At 47.1% G+C, this 17,415-nt stretch overlaps 1 protein-coding gene and 1 pseudogene across 1 annotated transcript; one reads left to right on the top strand and one right to left on the bottom strand.

Annotated features, from left to right (window-relative positions):
* Positions 1 to 1,140: 1,140 nt before the first annotated feature.
* Positions 1,141 to 9,582, bottom strand: Alox15 (arachidonate 15-lipoxygenase). Its single transcript, XM_021177691.2, has 15 exons — positions 9,479 to 9,582; positions 8,478 to 8,636; positions 6,841 to 7,045; positions 6,451 to 6,532; positions 6,255 to 6,377; positions 6,030 to 6,133; positions 5,673 to 5,833; positions 4,905 to 5,048; positions 3,901 to 4,110; positions 3,049 to 3,135; positions 2,786 to 2,955; positions 2,500 to 2,621; positions 1,838 to 1,938; positions 1,562 to 1,729; positions 1,141 to 1,464 (listed from the first exon to the last, which is right to left on the bottom strand). Exons 2-15 carry the CDS (start codon positions 8,610 to 8,612, stop codon positions 1,285 to 1,287), a joined length of 1,992 nt encoding a protein of 663 aa, XP_021033350.1. The 5' UTR covers positions 8,613 to 8,636; positions 9,479 to 9,582; the 3' UTR covers positions 1,141 to 1,284.
* A 5,007-nt stretch (positions 9,583 to 14,589) lies between these two features.
* Positions 14,590 to 15,508, top strand: LOC110306132 (FGFR1 oncogene partner 2 homolog; annotated as a pseudogene).
* The last annotated feature ends 1,907 nt before the right edge of the window (positions 15,509 to 17,415 follow it).

Genomic DNA, 17,415 nt, shown 5'->3' with positions numbered 1-17,415 from the left:
TGGTAATGCTCTCACCTAGCAGGCCAGGGCCTTGGGGTCCATCCCAAGTCACACACAGGCATACACAGATCAGACCAAGTCTCAAACATGTCTTCCATAGAATTAAGATCTATGGTCAAGCAGTTTTGTTTTCTTTTTTATTTATTTATTTATTTATTATATGTAAGTACACTGTAGCTATCTTCAGACACTCCAGAAGAGGGCGCCATGTCTCGTTACGGATGGTTGTGAGCCACCATGTGGTTGCTGGGATTTGAACTCTGGACCTTCGGAAGAGCAGTCGGGTGCTCTTACCCACTGAGCCATCTCACCAGCCCCAGTTTTATTTTCTTAAGGGAACACTTTGTCCTTTGTTTGTTTTTAAATCCCCAGAGATTGTTGTAGGAAGAAAGAAAACCCCCAAGTTTACTCTTCCAAAATGTCAGCCTGGTGCCCGAGTTTGACGTTCTCAAGCTGGGCTGTACTAAGAGAATCACGAGGTTTCCAGACTTGTTATACAGTTTGGAGCTTCCCAGCTGGCAAGTGAAAGATGGCTTATAAATATGTCTCTTAATCCTTGAGACCAAATATCTCCAGCCAGAAACATTTTTAAGAGTTTGACCAGTTTCCTTCCATTTATATTTTCTAAGTGGTTCGTAAAATGAAAACCCTGAGAATTCCAATATCTTGGCAATTGCTATAGTTACACTTTTTTTTTTTTTTTTTTTTTTTTTTTTTTTTTTTTTTTTTTTTTTTGCCAAATCCTGCCCAGGTAGAAAGAAAGAACATCTGGATGCTCTATAATCTTTGCAACATTTTATTTAAAATAATTAGGTCCCTGTTCTTTTCTATCACTAGCCCAAAACATCTTTTATTGTTGTTATTAGCCTCTATTAAGGCTTGAGATCTATTTGATTCATAGACGATGTGTAACAATGTATATTATCACCCTTTTGTGTTCCCAGGGTGCTTTTCCTGAGCATGCTATTATTTACCCTATGGGGAAGGAAAAGCAGAAAAGATGAATGAAAAGTGGCACTCTGGGTAATGCATCCAAAGCAAAATGTGTTCACTGCAGCAGACTATGGAAAGCGGGCTCTTGGAAGAGGGTCCCACACAGGCAGAGGGCGGGGCTTGGAGGGGCAGAGGGCGGGGCTTGGAGGGGCAGAGGCGGGGCTTGGAGGGGCAGAGGGTGGAGCTTAGGCGAGCTGAGGGCGGGGCTTGGGAGGGCAGGACTGCCACCGCTCAAGCACAGGGATGCACTTGAGTGGTCTTGATTAAATAACAAATCGAGAGGGGGAATGGTCATATGGCCACGCTGTTTTCCACCAGGCTGGGCCGCAGGTACTCATAAGGTATGTCCAAGCTCTTGTTACGAATCTCAATTTCCTTATCCAAGGCAGCTAGCTCCTCTCTGAACTTCTTCAGGACAGCTTTGGCCTCAGGGTTTGGGAAGTGTTCCTCTGAATGCTGGCCCAGGGGCACCTGGAAGGCAGGTGGGAAAGCAGCCTAAGCCTGTGACCTCCGCCAGTTTTGGGGTGCAGAGTTTCCTCTGGACCCTGAATGATTGATTGACTCTCACCATAACAGCCTGGCGTCTGCCCAGGAGCCAAACGACATTTATCTGGAGAGTAGACTGATTAGGATTTGGCAGCGTCGCCATCAGCTTCTCCATCGTCGCGTCCTTGGTGGTAGGTGGTGGCAGCCGCATGGTGCAGGGTGCATTAGGAACCCAGTAGAACCAATCCAGCTGGAGAGACAGTGATCTAGGGTCAAGGCTCACCCTTGGCCCACACGCTCACGTTCCCCTCCCCCACTGCACTCCCCAAATTCCCAGCTGCCTCCCTCTGGGAAGTACCTGGCCAAGATGGATGGAAGAGTGCTGCGCAGTGCATGTGAAGATGCACATGGTGATGAAGTGGCAAGCCTGAGCCCGGGACTGGAGGGAGGTGGGGAAGCCTACGAGAGGTGTGAACAGTTAGTGTGTGACGTCACCAGAACCACTAGATGTGAGGCCTGGAGGAGAGGGAGAGGTGAGAAGGGACTCCCAGGACCTTGTATAAGCTGGTATGAGAGCAGGAGTGGTGACGGACGAGAGGAGCCCTGGCACCTATGTCATACCCCATCCCCAAGGCTCAGGGATCATTGTCAAAGGGATGACAGACAGACTGTAAGAGCCAGAGTGGGTGAGGACCTGTGTACTTATGAACTGACAGTGACCATGGCTACCTGCGAGATAAGTCAGTGACCGTTATGGAGCCAAGTGAGAAGGGGCTCTTGGGTCCCCACTCCTAACTGAGGAGCCATGGTCATTTGATGGCGTCCAAGGGACATCAGTTTTCTTTGAGGGTGAGGTTACTGTTGGACTTGTATGAACATGGTTCTTACTATACCTAGAAAAAACTTTTGAGAGTTTTCATAAAGATTTAAATGCTTCCGGAAGAGTCTACAGAAGTACAGAGGGTTCTGGAGAAGTCTCAGAACTTAGGTCTTGGTTCTCAGGCCAAGGATTCTTATTACCTCTGTCCTGGGCACCTTGCAACCCAATCTCAGTGATCTCTTGACACCAGCTCTGCAGTTCATAGTCATCTTGAACAGCTTGGTCGGTCTTGTAGTGGAGATCGAACATTCCCACCACGTACCTGTCACCAAAGGTCAGGGCAAGCTGAGGCCCTCTGCTCCCTGCTCCATATGGCCGAGTCATAGTGTCCATACCCAACCAAGCCAAGGAACAGACCTCCTATTCTCCTGGTCTTCTCCACCCACACCAGCACACAAATCCATCCTAAAGCTCTGTTGACCTCACCGATTCATGATTTGCCAGAGCTGCAGGGCATCTTTAGCATAGAAGCAAGTGTCAATATCCAGGAGTCCTCGCTCAGCCAAGTCATCAGGGGGACACAATGAGCTGTAGGTCAGGAAGGCTCCAGCTTGCTTGAGAAGATCCAGGTGGCCTCCTCCACCTGTGCTCATCGCCTAAAGGACCAAGGGCAGGTGGTTTTCAGTCTAATCAAGCTGCCCTGAAGGGAGAGGACAGAGTGAACCTAGAGCCCACTTCTATCCCCATACCTTGTCAAAAAAGCCTCTCTCTGAGATCAGGTCGCTCCTGGCCCGGACATTGATTTCCATGGTGTAGAGTAGGTGAGGAACTAGAAGCTAGGAGAAGAAAAGGGATGGGTAAGGGATGTCAGAAGGACTCTGTGACAGGTCCCTGTAGCAAGCAGGTTTGACAAGGGCAAAGCGAAGCTCACTCTAAGGGAAAACATGGCCGTGATCACCCAAAAGAAACTCTCATGGCACTATTGTGATTCTCTAAGGTCTCACCACAGCCAGCATGTCGAGTACAATCACTACTGGGGTTTCTGTTGTTGTTTTTGTTTTGCTTGGGTTTTTCCCCCCCTCTTACTGGAGATACCAAAAAAAAAAATCCCCCAAAATTAGATGTTAACACAAGCATCGTGTAGAGACATCCAATACCAGTTTCAATGGATGAACTCTTTGCTCTGATTGACTAGAGTAAACCAGGTCACTCTTGTTGCTCTAGGTCATCGTTTCAGGACTCCTCGAAGACTGCTAGAAGGGATTGGCTGTGTAAGTTGCATGGTCCCCTCTGATTGGGTGGAATCTTTAAGTCATTTGCACCTACTCTTGTACTGTATACATATCTATGTTTTGCACATGAGAAGACTAGAATCTTTACACCCTTTTCTGAGGAATCACCTGTATGCCCCCTTGGGGATTCGTGCCATTGACAATATAGAGGACAGCAGGTCACACTCCCTTTCTCTCTCCATTGTTCATCTCATCTCTTCTCATCATCCTGAACCCTGCCTGAGATGCCACTGAGAGACCGTCTCAGAGGCAAGAGTGTGTAGCAGGCCAAGAAATGTAGACAGAACAAAAAAACGAATAAGGTGTTACCTTAAAAACAGGGTGCACGGAAGGCAGGCACCTCATGGTGGCCACAGCGAAGACCTCAGCCATCAAGTGTCCCCTCAGAAGATGAGCCTGTAGCTCGTGAAGCTGTAAGTCGGAGCTTCGGACCCAGCATTTGGCCAGGAGCCAGTCCACTGGGGGATCCGAGGGCGTGAAAATCGGTGGTGGGGTAGACCCAGTTTTGGGCAGTTCGAGCTGGAGTTAAACAAGAGTGTGGAGAAAGGGCTGGATGTAGATCTTCGTGGCAATGGCTCAGCAATCCCTACTTCCTCCATCCCACACGTGTGCAGCCATCTTGGGCTCTCTCTCTCATCTTTCAACATCACCTCTCCACAAAGGTCCGAGTCTCTGGGTTTCAGCTACTAGTTAGAGGATTTTGTATGTGTCCCCATTACTTCAAAACTGGCAGGACCAAAGCCTACCTAGGTGCCTACCCCTCTGCACTTGCCCTGTTTCTGAAGAAACCTGCCTGAGTCCCACTTTTCCTGACTCCACTCCAGGCCAGTAGATTCTCCCTCTGCTCTCCCTCCTCTCCAGCTCCATGGCTACTACTCACAGAGAGCCCACCATCCCCTGGAACCTTAGCATCCCAGCATTAGTAAACCCCCGTTATCCATTCTAACACGGACTCTGGAGAGGAGCTGTTCACACTGCTCCTCCTGCAAGCCACAGAAATCTCCTGGCTTCTCCACCTCAGCCTCTTCACCTAAAGTATCTTGCTCTGGGGACAGATCCCACCCATCCTCCCGACACTGCTCTCAGGATCCCCCCGAACTGACACTGTCCTTGGCATTGGAGCTTACACATGCTGACTAGTCTGTCTCTCCAGTAAAGCCACAAAACCCTTAAAGTCAAAGCCTGCCCATGTCCTCCTCTAGTGCCTCCTCGGTACCTTAGGGCAACACCACTGCGGGGGGAAATGGGAGAGAACTTGAACCACAGGCTCGGAGGAGGAGGCCACCCTGGGGTACAACCCCTGGTCCTCTCACCTGGATGGCTATAGGCAAGAGTTGCCCATCGGGCTGTAGCTTCAGCATGACGAGGGGGGCAGCCAGGTACTGCTGACTACAAAGGATGACATTGGCCTTGATCCCATCCAGAAGGAAGAAATCCGCTTCAAACAGAGTGCCTTTCTGCATAGGGAGAGAAATCGGGGGCTTCTGTCAGCACTCTGTTTGAACATCACATCTCTACTGGCCACCCTACAAAGACTCCTCTCTTCAACCATGTATTCCTCTCCTGTGCTGGGAAAACCACGGTACTACATTTCTCCACATCAGTCTAGTATTTGTCTGGATCCTCTCTTGACAACCAGCAGGAATTCACAGTAAATCTGAGCGCAGTACACGCAACACCCAGTACACGCAACACCCAGTACACCCAACACCCAGTACACCCAACACCCAGTACACCCAACACCCAGTACACCCAACACCCAGTACACCCAACAAACACCCAGTACACCCAACAAACACCCAGTACACCCAACACCCAGTACACCCAACACCCAGTACACCCAACAAACACCCAGTACACCCAACACCCAGTACACCCAACACCAAGTACACCCAACACCCAGTACACCCAACACCCAGTACACCTAACACCCAGTACACCCAACACCCAGTACACCCAACACCCAGTACACCCAACACCCAGTACACCCAACACCCAGTATACCCAACACCCAGTACACCCAACACAGGCTCCTGCCTCCACTTCCCTGCTTGGCCTTCCTAGCGCTTTGATGCCCATACCTTGAGCTCCTCATCCAGCTGGGCCTGTAGCTTCTCCATCCCTGGAGGAAATACCAGGCGGGCAGGAAGACAAGTAGACCGCTTCAGCACCATGGGGTTAGCACCATTGAGAAACTGGTACCCAAAGAATGCATCCTCTTTCCAGGAGTTTCGTACCCGCTCTAGGGATAGGAGGAGGATGTGTCTAAGATCCAACTTCCTGGTCCTTCCAACACCCACCAAAACATTCCTACTTGACCCAGACTACCAGAGATGTCAGACAAAAGCCTCTGACCCACCCCCCAACCCGGCTTTCTCGATCTCTTTGCATTGGGAAGAGTTTTGGGGTAAGAGTAATTTTGGGGTAGGTGTACTTACCAGCCATCTTGGTGTGGCCACTCTTGAAAACATAGTTGAAGTCATCTAGGCTTTTCCAGCAGGTCACAGTGTTTTTAGGGAAGTTAATAACGGTGTCCATTTTCCTTCAGGGAAGAATGGGGCAAAGGATGTGACAGTTATACTTAGAACCAAACATTACAGCCAAAGGTGCCATAGACGAGACCAGCACACACACACCCTCAAGCCCGGCACTCTTGCCCTCACCCCAGAACCTGTGAAGCTTCAAATTCAAGTCTTTTGTCCTCTCGAAATCGCTGGTCTACAGGGAGGTCAGAGATACTGGTCGCTGCCACGTTCAGGATTGAGCCATCCTTCCAGTTGCCCCACCTGAGGGCAGAAGTGACATTAGGCACTGGCACTGCAGAGGCAGCTCACCGTGGGTCTCCTGGGTCAGCCTCACCTGTACAGACTCCTCCTTTCTTCCAGTTCCTCTTCCCTATGATTCCTGAACAGGCCTTGAGAGTCTTCAACCACGGTGCAGCCTAGAAGCCGAAGAGGGAGACACTCTGGATGTCCTTCTGTGAGCTTCTCTAGTCCCTGACATCTGGCTGTACCTCTTCAGGCAGCCCTGGCTGTCCTCTGTGCATACATCTTCATGTCCCTCCCTGAAGCCTCCATGACATCTGGGCCAGCCTCAGCTACTCTTCCTTTGACAACTCATTTAAAACACCAAACAAACGGCCCAGCTTCCAGGCTCCAGCTCCTACACGCTGCCTCCCCTTCCTCACACAACTGAGGCTCCATTTCCCCTATGCCTCTTCACACACGCACACCCCACCCCTCTGCTCACCAGTGCCCTCAGGGAGGTTCAGGATGCTGGTGCCCTGAACCCACCGGTAACAGGGGAACATGTACTCTGATCCCTGGTCTCCAGGGCCCTTCACAGAAATCCAGTTGCAGAACCAGGCGTCCTCTTTGAGATAATGCCATTTCTGCACTCTCACGAACAGCAGTGGCCCAAGGTATTCTGACACATCCACCTTGAATTCTGCCTCCTGCAGATAAGCACAAGGGCACAGAATGGGGTGCTCAGGCTGAGTTCTGCTTCTACTGGGCCACAGGGAAAGTGATGAAAAGAGGCTCCATGACACCACTCAGGGTTGTCATCTCAACCAAGAGTGAGAGGGTTAGGGATGGACGATGGGAAGGTACACTCCTTCCTCCCCGGGGGGGAGGACTAGAGGAGGGGGAATACTGGAAACTCTGCCAGAGGCCCAGTGAGGAACAGGTAAGATGGGAGACCCCACCAAGGCAGAGAACCCATGGGAATTCCATTTGGCCTGAGCCAGGGTTTCTACAAGGATGGTCTCCAGGAAGAAACCTGGATTTGGAGAGGCGGGGTTGGTGAGAGGGAATGAAATCAGAGAAGACACGAGGCAGAAAGGACCAGCGCCTTCATGAAGCTAGGGCCCAGAGAGCTGTGGGGACTGGGAGCCAAACAGGACCAGGTCCCGAAGGACCGAGAGTAAGCCAGAGGCTTGGCAGTTCGTAGGGAAGCAGCTGGAGACACTGGGAGGCTTTAACAGGCAGATTGTTCTACAGTAGGAAAGAAATAAGGAGAGTTCAAAGTGACTCAGAGTCTGGGGCATCTAGCAGACACTGGTCAAGGACTGGGCAGGCATCAGATAAGACATTTAGGAGGAAGAGCTGACTAGGCTTGCTCCATTCTTGGACAGATGAAGACTAAGAGTGGGAAGCAGTTAGTAAGAACCTTATATCTATATCTTCCTTTGAAGTGACCATAAGACAAAATGCAGATCTGGAGAACTGAAAGAATTTGAGAGTCAGAAAAGAAAAGAGAAGGAGGGGAAGAGAAGAAAGAGGAGGGGAGAGGAGAGGAGAGGAGAGGAGAGGAGAGGAGAGGAGAGGAGAGGAGAGGAGAGGAGAGGAGAGGAGAGGAGAGGAGAGGAGAGGAGAGGAGAGGAGAGGAGAGGAGAGGAGAGGAGAGGAGAGGAGAGGAGAGGAGAGGAGAGGAGATCCAGACCAGCCACATATAAACAGGGAGCATCGCAGAGTACAGACTCCCACCTTTCTTCCTTTCCATCTTACCACCCACTCAGCCCTAAGATCAGAGATTCAGGATCTGCAGAGAAGATGGTAAATCTCAAGTTTTAAAAAATTAGAGATGTTCGGGCAGCTGACACTGCTGATACTGGCACTACTGTACCGCAGAGTTCTGTGAAGTGAGGGACGCACAGAAGTATCCCACTCAATGAGGCCAGGAGGCAGCAACTGTTACTGAGCGCTCACCAAATGCCTCTGTGCACCCTTTCCGCTATCCGAGGCTGTGAGCTCCTTCCTCAGAGTTCAGTGGCCACGCATCAGGGTTCCTAGGGATTTCTTTGACTTTGCCCGCCCCCTCCCCTCCCCGCCCCCAGCCCCTCACCCTGCCACCTCCCCGGACAGCCAGAGCTCTGGGCAGCTCACCGAGTTCCGACAGGGTCGGAACAGCTTTCCGAGAGATGCCTCCCCATGCTGTCCAATCAACCACAGGTAGACCTCGTTGTTGGAGCCCGCATACACGGAGTCCCCGGTGGAGACGCGAATACGGTAGACACCCATCTTGCAGATGAAGTTTTCTCCCTTCTGAGAATCAAGAGGGGTAGACGGGCTAAATAAGAAAGCCGAGGCCCCGCCCCTTCAGAAGTCTAGTTTAGGGTTGAGCAGTAGGTGGCAATCAACCCCGCCTCTGTCACTTGCTGGGGCCCCCAGCAAGTGCTGGGGGCCTCATTCCAGCCCAAAAAAGGCGGGGCTCTGGGCAAAGCTGAGCTCTCAAAAGTCATCTTGGTGAGAGGAGAATAGGAGGGAGAAGTAGATGGGGATTTGAAAAGAAAACATGCAAGAGAGAATCAACATCTGGTCCAGTCCCTTCCGCCACCACCTTCCTCCAGGCGCGCACGCTCACACACACACACACACACACGCACACGCACACACACATGCACACACATACACACTCTCACACGTATATACATCCACTCTCGAGTGCGTGCATCACGGATGGGTTTTCCCATGCCCAGGGATAATCTTAAGGTTGCAGGTGCTGTGCAGCATTTAAAGGCGGCACATTTTAGCCACCCAATTAATTCTATCAGCTCTGTACACTTTGCCCATCCTGAGGCAGGCTCTGGGCTCATCCCTGTGAGTTTCAAAGCATCCAGACATCTCCTGATGTCTGCATAATAAAACCCCAAAATACCTGGCCTTCAAAGCCCTCGGAAACCTGATTTTCTCCCTTCCCCACACTGCACTCCTGCTGAAGCCCCTTGCTCCCCAGAGCCACCACCAAAGACTCCATGTTATTTGCTGAAGAACCGCGTACTCGGGGTCCATCCTACTCATCCTTCCAAATCCTGAGGAGACTCTAGCTTCTCAGTGAAGTGCCTTCTACACCCCACCCAGAGACAACCAGCTTCTACACCACCTACCCCAGAAGCACTTCTGCTGATGCCTGGCTAATGCTGGACCCTGATCATCTGTGTGTCAGTATCACCGGCTCACAGGAGCGCCTCCTAGGCCAAGACCGCATCCAGCAGGGCTTATTCGTTTATTGTTAACTGTTGCTACACCTGGAACCCACTGAGCTGAATGCAGCTGTACGTACATCCTTCCTCTAGGGAGACATGGGACCACAAAGACTCTCAGTCCATGTGACTAATAAGAGTAATAAAATGACTTTGGTGCCATTCTGGCATGGAGTGTTATAAACTGAATTAAACAAAGACAATGAAAATGTGTCTGGTGAATGGCAATCTCTACTATGAGTCAGTTCTGTGCACATTCCCAAGCTAACACACCCCTTCCATTGAAATAAGAATCACATATTTGCTAAGTCCTGACCAGTGGAACTGAGATCAGCATTACTCTCAGGCACGTATGGTACTTACTGGAACGTTTGCTAACCTGAATTGTTCTGTTTCTGTAAATGCAATGCTCTCTGCTCCCGAATCAAACAGAAATGCCATGGTGACACAAATGTGCCCTATTCTTCTTAAACGTTCATATCCTGTCCTGCTTGCTAATGGGCATCACAACTATTTCAACAGGAGGCACCAAGCTTGTGATTTTTACCTTCACCCCAGCTCATTTGGCTCAAGGCTTCCTCTAGATTGGTAGCCACAACAGTGTGTATCCCTGGATAGATCTCTCTGTGTGGCTCAATTTAAAAAAATCATATTCATAAAAGGCTCATCCTGGACTCCTCTTGGGTAAGAACAGCCCTTGCTATAGCACCATGTCTGTCTCTGTCACACACAAGGTAATTCATACACTCTCTGCTCTGCATTTCCCCCACATGTTAACATAGATCAGGAAATCGGTCCACAGTGATGAACATAGATCTCCCTTAACTTTGAAGGTTGCTGTTGTTTTGCTGTAACATAGTCTACCAGCTCCTTATAAATAGATATTCAAGTTATCAGCAATCTTCTGTAACAATTTTTGCTTATAGCAATAAATCTACTACTTCTCACAGGTAAATATGTAAATGGTAAAAAAAATACTAGAAATGCAATTTATAAGGTAAATGCATGTGTAATTTTGGCAAAAAGTAAGGAATCCCCACCATTGGCTGGAAAGATATAACACTTACTTTGTAGCATAGACATGGTTTGGGTCCTGGCACTTACACAGTGGCCTCACAACCATCCGTGAACTCCAGTTCCAGGGAATCTAATCCCATCTTACCCCTGTGAGCATGAGACATGTACATACAGGCAAAGGACTCACATATGAGGAAGTATAGTTGCCTGCTTTAGAAAGCTATGCTGAGCCCCAGTACAGGGGAACACCAGGGCCAAGAAGTGGGAGTGGGTGGGTAGGGGAGCAGGGGCAGGGGGCATAGGGGCTTTCGGGATAGCATTTGAAATGTAAATGAAGAAAATGCCTAATAAAAAGTTGGAAAAAAAAAAAAGAAAGCTGTGCTGGTTTGTGGTTCTATCAGTGTACAATGTATGAATATCCGTTCTCCCTTACTCTTCTCACTGGTGTGTGAGAACCATTTTTACTTTAGATAATCTAGTAGGTTTTTTTTTAATGGCCTTATATATTGTCTTCTCTGACTGGCTGCCCTACTTTCCCATTGAGTATCCATCTATCTCTGAAAGGTTTGTGAGACAACTCACATTCTAGGAAAATCAGCCTTTCTCGGGCTTACTGCTGCCAGCCACGTGTTCTTCTTGCCCACAACAGCTTCACAGTCTTGATTTTCTCCTAAAACGTTACCTTGCCCTACAAAAAAAAACCTGGACCCTTTGAGTGAAGCTGACTCTGGGTCCGACAGTGGATAAAAATACAGGCTAAGCCTGGAACATTCTGTTGCTTCTAAGGTAAGGATGCTTGTCCAGCACATCAGAGGCAGGGCTGAAAGAGCAAAACGTCTAACCCTGAGACCGCCATTGACAACAATTGATGTTCCAGGTGGAAAAACCACAATAGTAATTAAGCTCATTTGAAATTGATTAAGTATATAAATTCGAATCCTTTCTGTTGCAATAGAGGGAAAAAATATGTTAGGAACCTACTGGATACTCAAACACCAAGGTTGCAGAGGGTACCTGTTGCCTTAGTTTACAGTGTGCTCTGGATTTTCCATTTTTTATTCTGTCATGTCTTTATTTTACTTTAGATTTATTTATAGCTTCTGTGTCTGGCTGTTTTACCTTCCTGTGCAGTTCCTGCCCATGTGCCTGGTGCCTGGGGAGGTCAGAGGAGGGCAACGGTTTCCCAGGAACAAGAGTCATGGATGGTTGGTAACCATACCTTGATTCTTTGCAAGAGCAGCCAGTGCTCTTAACCACTAAGTCCCTCCAGCCCCACCTGTTCCACTCTTAAAGTCTTGGGCCAATCGATTTCCTCCTTAACTTTGTCCACAGGGAGTAAAAAGGCTGCTACCCTCCCAGGAATCCCACACAGACCTGTCACCAGCCAGTGGGAGAGGGGCCATTCTTTCCTGTGCCAGGAAAGCTGCTTCAGAAACTACCTAGCAGCTTCTTGTTGATCTAAAATGAGGAACAGAGAAAGCAGTTCTCCAAAGAGTTTACTCAGAAAGAGCATGGATCACAGTCCCCACAGACGAGCAACAAGGAACCTGAGGCAGAGCCATGGATGTCGCAGACCCTCTGGGCCCCTTTGTCTGCGAAGAACGGGTCTCTGGTCACAGGTGGGCAAAGAGTTGGAGGAAATGACAGACAGATGCACACAGGAGAGGCTGTGTAGAATCTGAATGTATTTGTCAGGTCGAGCATCAAACTTTTTATAGTACAGAAAATACAAGGGTGAAGTCACAGCAGGCAAGGTACATTGAAGTTACCAGGTACAAAACAAAGGAATGCCTTCAAAAGGATTTACAGGAACCAGGTAAATGTTTACAGAAAAGACAAAGCAGTCCTGCCTAGGGTCAGCTTAGTGACAGGCAAGGATTTCACACTCTAGTGTTATACCTTTGAACCTTGTGAAGGCTAGCACCAGGGGGTTCTGCTCTTGGCAGATCTCAAGAATAATGCAATATCACAACCCCCCTAATTTCCTAGGCCTTGCTAAATTTTTATATGAGTGTAACTTTTAAGTATCTGGAGAATCTCCATTTGTCAGGAGAATATACCAACTTGCTTTTAATATGTAATGTAGCCTGTACTGAAGATTTCTATCTCAGTGAGATTCCCTGGCTCTTTCTGCAGACCAACTGAGCCAACCGCTCTGTCTATTGTAATGCTTAATTAGTAACCGAATAGGTAACTTCCTTTCTGCATTCCTGCCTGATTTTAAGCTCAGATTTCAAACTTGCAGGCTTCTGGGACCTTGGAACAATGTGGAGGCTTAACTATAACAGAATTTAATCTTAAAAGGCATTTATAATAAAATATTAAAAGAGATAGATCCATACACCAGACTAACGCGGAAATAGAGTATGAGTATGAGAATGCCAAAACTCCAAGAGGTGAAACTCTCTGCCTCGTGAGTGGCTTTTAGGCTTCACAGCCTGTCAAGCTGACTCGACCAGAGTGTGTGGCACATGGAGACAGAAAAGGCTAAGACCAGTGTGCATAGAAGACAAAGCGAAGACAGCTACATGAGTTATTTGAAACGATGACTGAGAAAGGTAGCTTTGGTCACAGGTGAAGTGGGCAGCTGCCGGGCAAGTATCTCTTTTGAGGAGACCCCAAGTAAGAAAGTCACCATTCAGCAGAGTGACAAGAGTTCCTGGGACAAGCACACATCCCAGGGCTCCTCCCTCCACACACTCAACTTCACTCACTCCGACAATGCTCATGTTATTGAGGTTTTGTTGTTGTTTGTTTGTTTGTTTTAGCCAAAACTGAGAGCACAGACTGAACCCAGTAAGTGAAAAAGAGAAACTGAAACACCATAATTCTTTCACCGTTGACAGGAATCAACTCTGAATGCAGAACAAGGACACGGACACCCAAATAACCACAGGCTGCTTGTCACAAGCAAGAAGGCTGGGATAAAGAACTGGGAGGTAGACAGCAAGTATGTCTGCTGGAATTAGCTTGTGAAAGGCCTCAACTCGCAATTTCATTCAAAAGGGAAAGTTATCGTAAGCCTTCACAACAGGGTATTGTGGGACTGGAGGTGACTTAGCTGTTAAAGGCTAGGCTCACAACAAAAAGGTCCTCCAAGAGGCTAGAGAGATGGCTCAATAGTTAAGAGTACTTGTTGCACTTCCAGAGGACCTGGGTCCAGTTCCCAGCACCCAATGTGTGCCTCACAACCATCCAAAGATCCCATTTCCAGGGGACTGAATATTCTTTCTGACCTCCTCAGGCACCAAGCACACACATAGTATACATACATACAAACATACATACATACATACAGTCATACAGTCATACACATAAACTAAGTAAATCTTTGTAAAGGTATTTTAATAAAACAGTGAGTGACTATTTAGGGCTTTTGGCATCTTTATAAGGTTTTAATTAAAAGGGAGTATTATTACATTCCATCTAAATTTGCAGTTGTTTATAGAGACCAACACACTTATTTCCGTTGGTAAATAGATAAGACCTGTATGTGAGCCAACTAGATCTGGAAAATATTGGAAGACGTCCAAAACCCAGAAGGACTGGAGGGCACATGTGCTCTCACATATTTAATCTTAAAAGGCATTTATAATAAAACCTAGGAGGACCGTGTTCTAAACAGCCAGCATTGCTGCTTCAACACCCTTACTGAGAAAAAAGGCAGTCCTAAGATTCTGAGGTAGTCAACTGCTCTTTGAGGAAGACCAATGTGCAGAACCAGCCCTCCTTCCTCAGAAGATTCTGGTGCATCCCCCATCAGCTATCAGAAGAGTTAACTAGGCGGCTGTGGGTCGCAGAGGTTCTGGGGCGTTCTGGTTCGCCCCAGATGGGCTGCCCGTCTGTCCCGCCACTGTGTGAGCAGGGCTGTGCGTCCGCTCGCTGACCAGGCACAGCGAGGGCTCAGAGACCACTACCTGGGCACTCCACCTCGCGGGTGGTCGTCGCCCCAAGGGGACTGAAGCGGAGTGGAATAACACGCGTAGGCGAGCCTCTGGGCCGGGCTCCCTCTCTCCATGCTCTCCCTGAGGTCCTGCCGGGAACTGAGAAATGAGCTGCACCATTGAGAAAGCACTTGCTGTCGCTAAAGCCTTGTTGAAAGGTTGAGAGATCATGATGATGCAGTGGAGTCTCTCATCGAGCAGATCACTGCCCTCAGCAAGCGAGTGGAAGCGATGAAGCAGTATCAGGAAGAAATCCAAGAACTTAATGAAGTAGCAAGACATCGGCCACGAATCCACACTAGTTATGGGACTCCAACAAGAAAACAGACAAATCAGAGAATTAACAACAAGAGAACAAAGAACTGCGGACATCCCTGGAAGAGCACCAGTCTGCCTTGGAACTGATAATGAGCAATTACTGAGAGCAGATGTTCAGACTGCTCATGGCCAGCAATAAAAATGACCCAGGTATAATAATGAAGTTAAAAGAGCAACACTCGGGGCTGGTGAGATGGCTCAGTGGGTAAGAGCACCCGACTGCTCTCCCAAAGGTCCGGAGTTCAGATCCCAGCAACCACATGGTGGCTCACAACCATCCTATAACGAGATATGACTCCCTCTTCTGGAGTGTCTGAAGACAGCTACAGTGTACTTACATATAAAAAATAATAAATAAATCTTAAAAAAAAAAAAAAAGAGCAACACTCAAAGGAGTTGCAAGCACATGTTGACCAAATCACCGAGATGGCAGCAGTAATGAGAAAAGCTATTGAAATTGACGAGCAGCAGGGTTGCAAGAAACAGGAGCGGAATATTTCAACTTGAACAAGAAAATAAAGGCTTGAGAGAGACCCTACAGATAACTCGAGAATCCTTTTTAAACCTTCGGAAGGACGATGCATCAGAAAATACATCTTTGTCCCCCTAGTGGGACAGAGTGACTAACAGTGACCTGAGTCTGAGGAAGAGCTGAGTGGCTTTCTGCATGGTCACTAAAACGGGCCCAGAAGTGAGTGGATGAGTGAACATAAAACCCAACTTCAGTCAGCCTTTTCCCTCTGGTATGTACAGGGACACTGGCAAAGAGAGAGCAGCAGAATGTATAACCACAGGTCATAAACCAGATCCCAATCACAGTCAGAAAAGAGAAGCTGAGCCACAGAGTGAAAAGCAAGTCTTCAAGGTGCTGCTGAGCACTGCAGTTTCAGAAGTGCTGTTGGCTTCTTAGATGCTACATAGATCACCCTGAATACTCCTAATAAATGTTGGAAAGCCTAAATTATCACAATTTTAAAAGTAAGGTTGGTGTGGTTTTCTGAATGGAAGACTTTGTTCTAAGTCTTACCTGCCTGTTCAGTGTCAGAGTTGGCAAAGCTTGTGTACATAAAGCTGCTGCGTTGGTGCTCACCTGCCCATTTCCTCGGCCCCCATCAAAGGCACTTCATGCTTAAAGGCTTTAGGAATATGTCACTTGCATCACAAACAGAAGGAACATACTTACACCTAATTCCCATAACTCTTAGCTAGCAGTCCTTCATGACTTGCTTAAGTGTATGCATCTCAGGAAGGAAAGACAAAGAATATACTTTCTAAGAAAGACAGCCATAGATAGACACATTTAGTAGGTTAAACTACTTTGAAAGATTACGTTTTGGTTCTCTGTTAACAATGAACCTGGTTCTTCCTCCCCTTTTCATGATGTTTAAGGATACAAGACAGTTCACCAATAGACAAGAGTTGACAATTTAATGAGATAGGTATGGTCATTTCCAAGTTAATTTGGAATTTCTTTATTGGTATTTAAGAAATTACTCTTCATATACTTACAAAGTAGATACAGGTTCCAAAAATTGAAGTTCTGGGTCTGAGTCTAAGCCCCATTTAGTTCTTATAACCTGTGAGGTTTTTCCTACAACCTGTGACTCAGAAACTGGCAGTGAAGTGTGGACACATAGGCATTGTGCTTTGCACTTTAAAAAAAAAAAAAAAAAGCTTCTTAAGGTCACAGGATACAGAAGTGTGCTTTCATACCAACTGCAGCCTAAACTTTTCTGTAGTGATATGAATAAAAGATTGTGAAATATGGCTAAAAATACACTATACTTGTATCTGAAGTCCATACTGAAATTAGCACAGACAGAAAGTTAGACTTTTCAATATATCATTTATTAAGTACATATTACTTTGCAGTGTAATTTTATGTGTAATTTCATGTATTGGCAAAATTAAAAGGACTTTTCACTTGAGAACCTTTCATTCTGAAGTTTGAGGTGAGTGAAGTCATAGGTCTGTTAGGAAAGGGCCAGTACCCCAGATGTTAAACCGTTCTCATGCAGAGGCCTTAATATTTTATATATAAGTGAATATATTTTTAAGATTTTTCTATTGTTTTTTGGAAAGTAACGCTTAATTTAATGGTACTTTCTTTCATGTAGTTTTGTCCCAGGCCAGAACTTTAAAAAGAAGAAAGGCGGCACAGTTGAGATGAGTCAGATGGATGTATTGAGCAGATCTATTATGAAACATTGAGAAGTAATTATTTTTATAAAAAATTATTTATTCTTTGTTTTCTTGGATATAATTTTAAGGTTGTGAATATTGAAAGACATTTGCTTTGTTTTTAGCAAGTTTTCCATTCCCCCACCCCCAAAATAAACAACTTTAAGCTTGAGAGTGTGCTGAAGAGGAGTCTATTTTGTCAATAAAGATGAGTGTTTAAAACTGGAAGAAAAAAAAAAGAAGATGTTAACTAGGCTCACAGCTGTATTTTGTGATACTCAAAAAATAAAACACTATAACATACGTCACGATGACAGAATGAGAGGTCCTATAACCCTCGTCACACAAACGGAAAGGAAGACATCACTTCAGAGGGAAAAT

Source organism: Mus caroli, unplaced genomic scaffold, assembly GCF_978045245.1.
Source record: "Mus caroli unplaced genomic scaffold, Mus_caroli_1 scaffold_13, whole genome shotgun sequence".
Classification (NCBI taxonomy): Eukaryota; Metazoa; Chordata; class Mammalia; order Rodentia; family Muridae; genus Mus; species Mus caroli.
The sequence above is the reverse complement of the archived record's forward strand: the minus strand, read 5'-3'. Positions and strand labels throughout refer to the sequence as shown.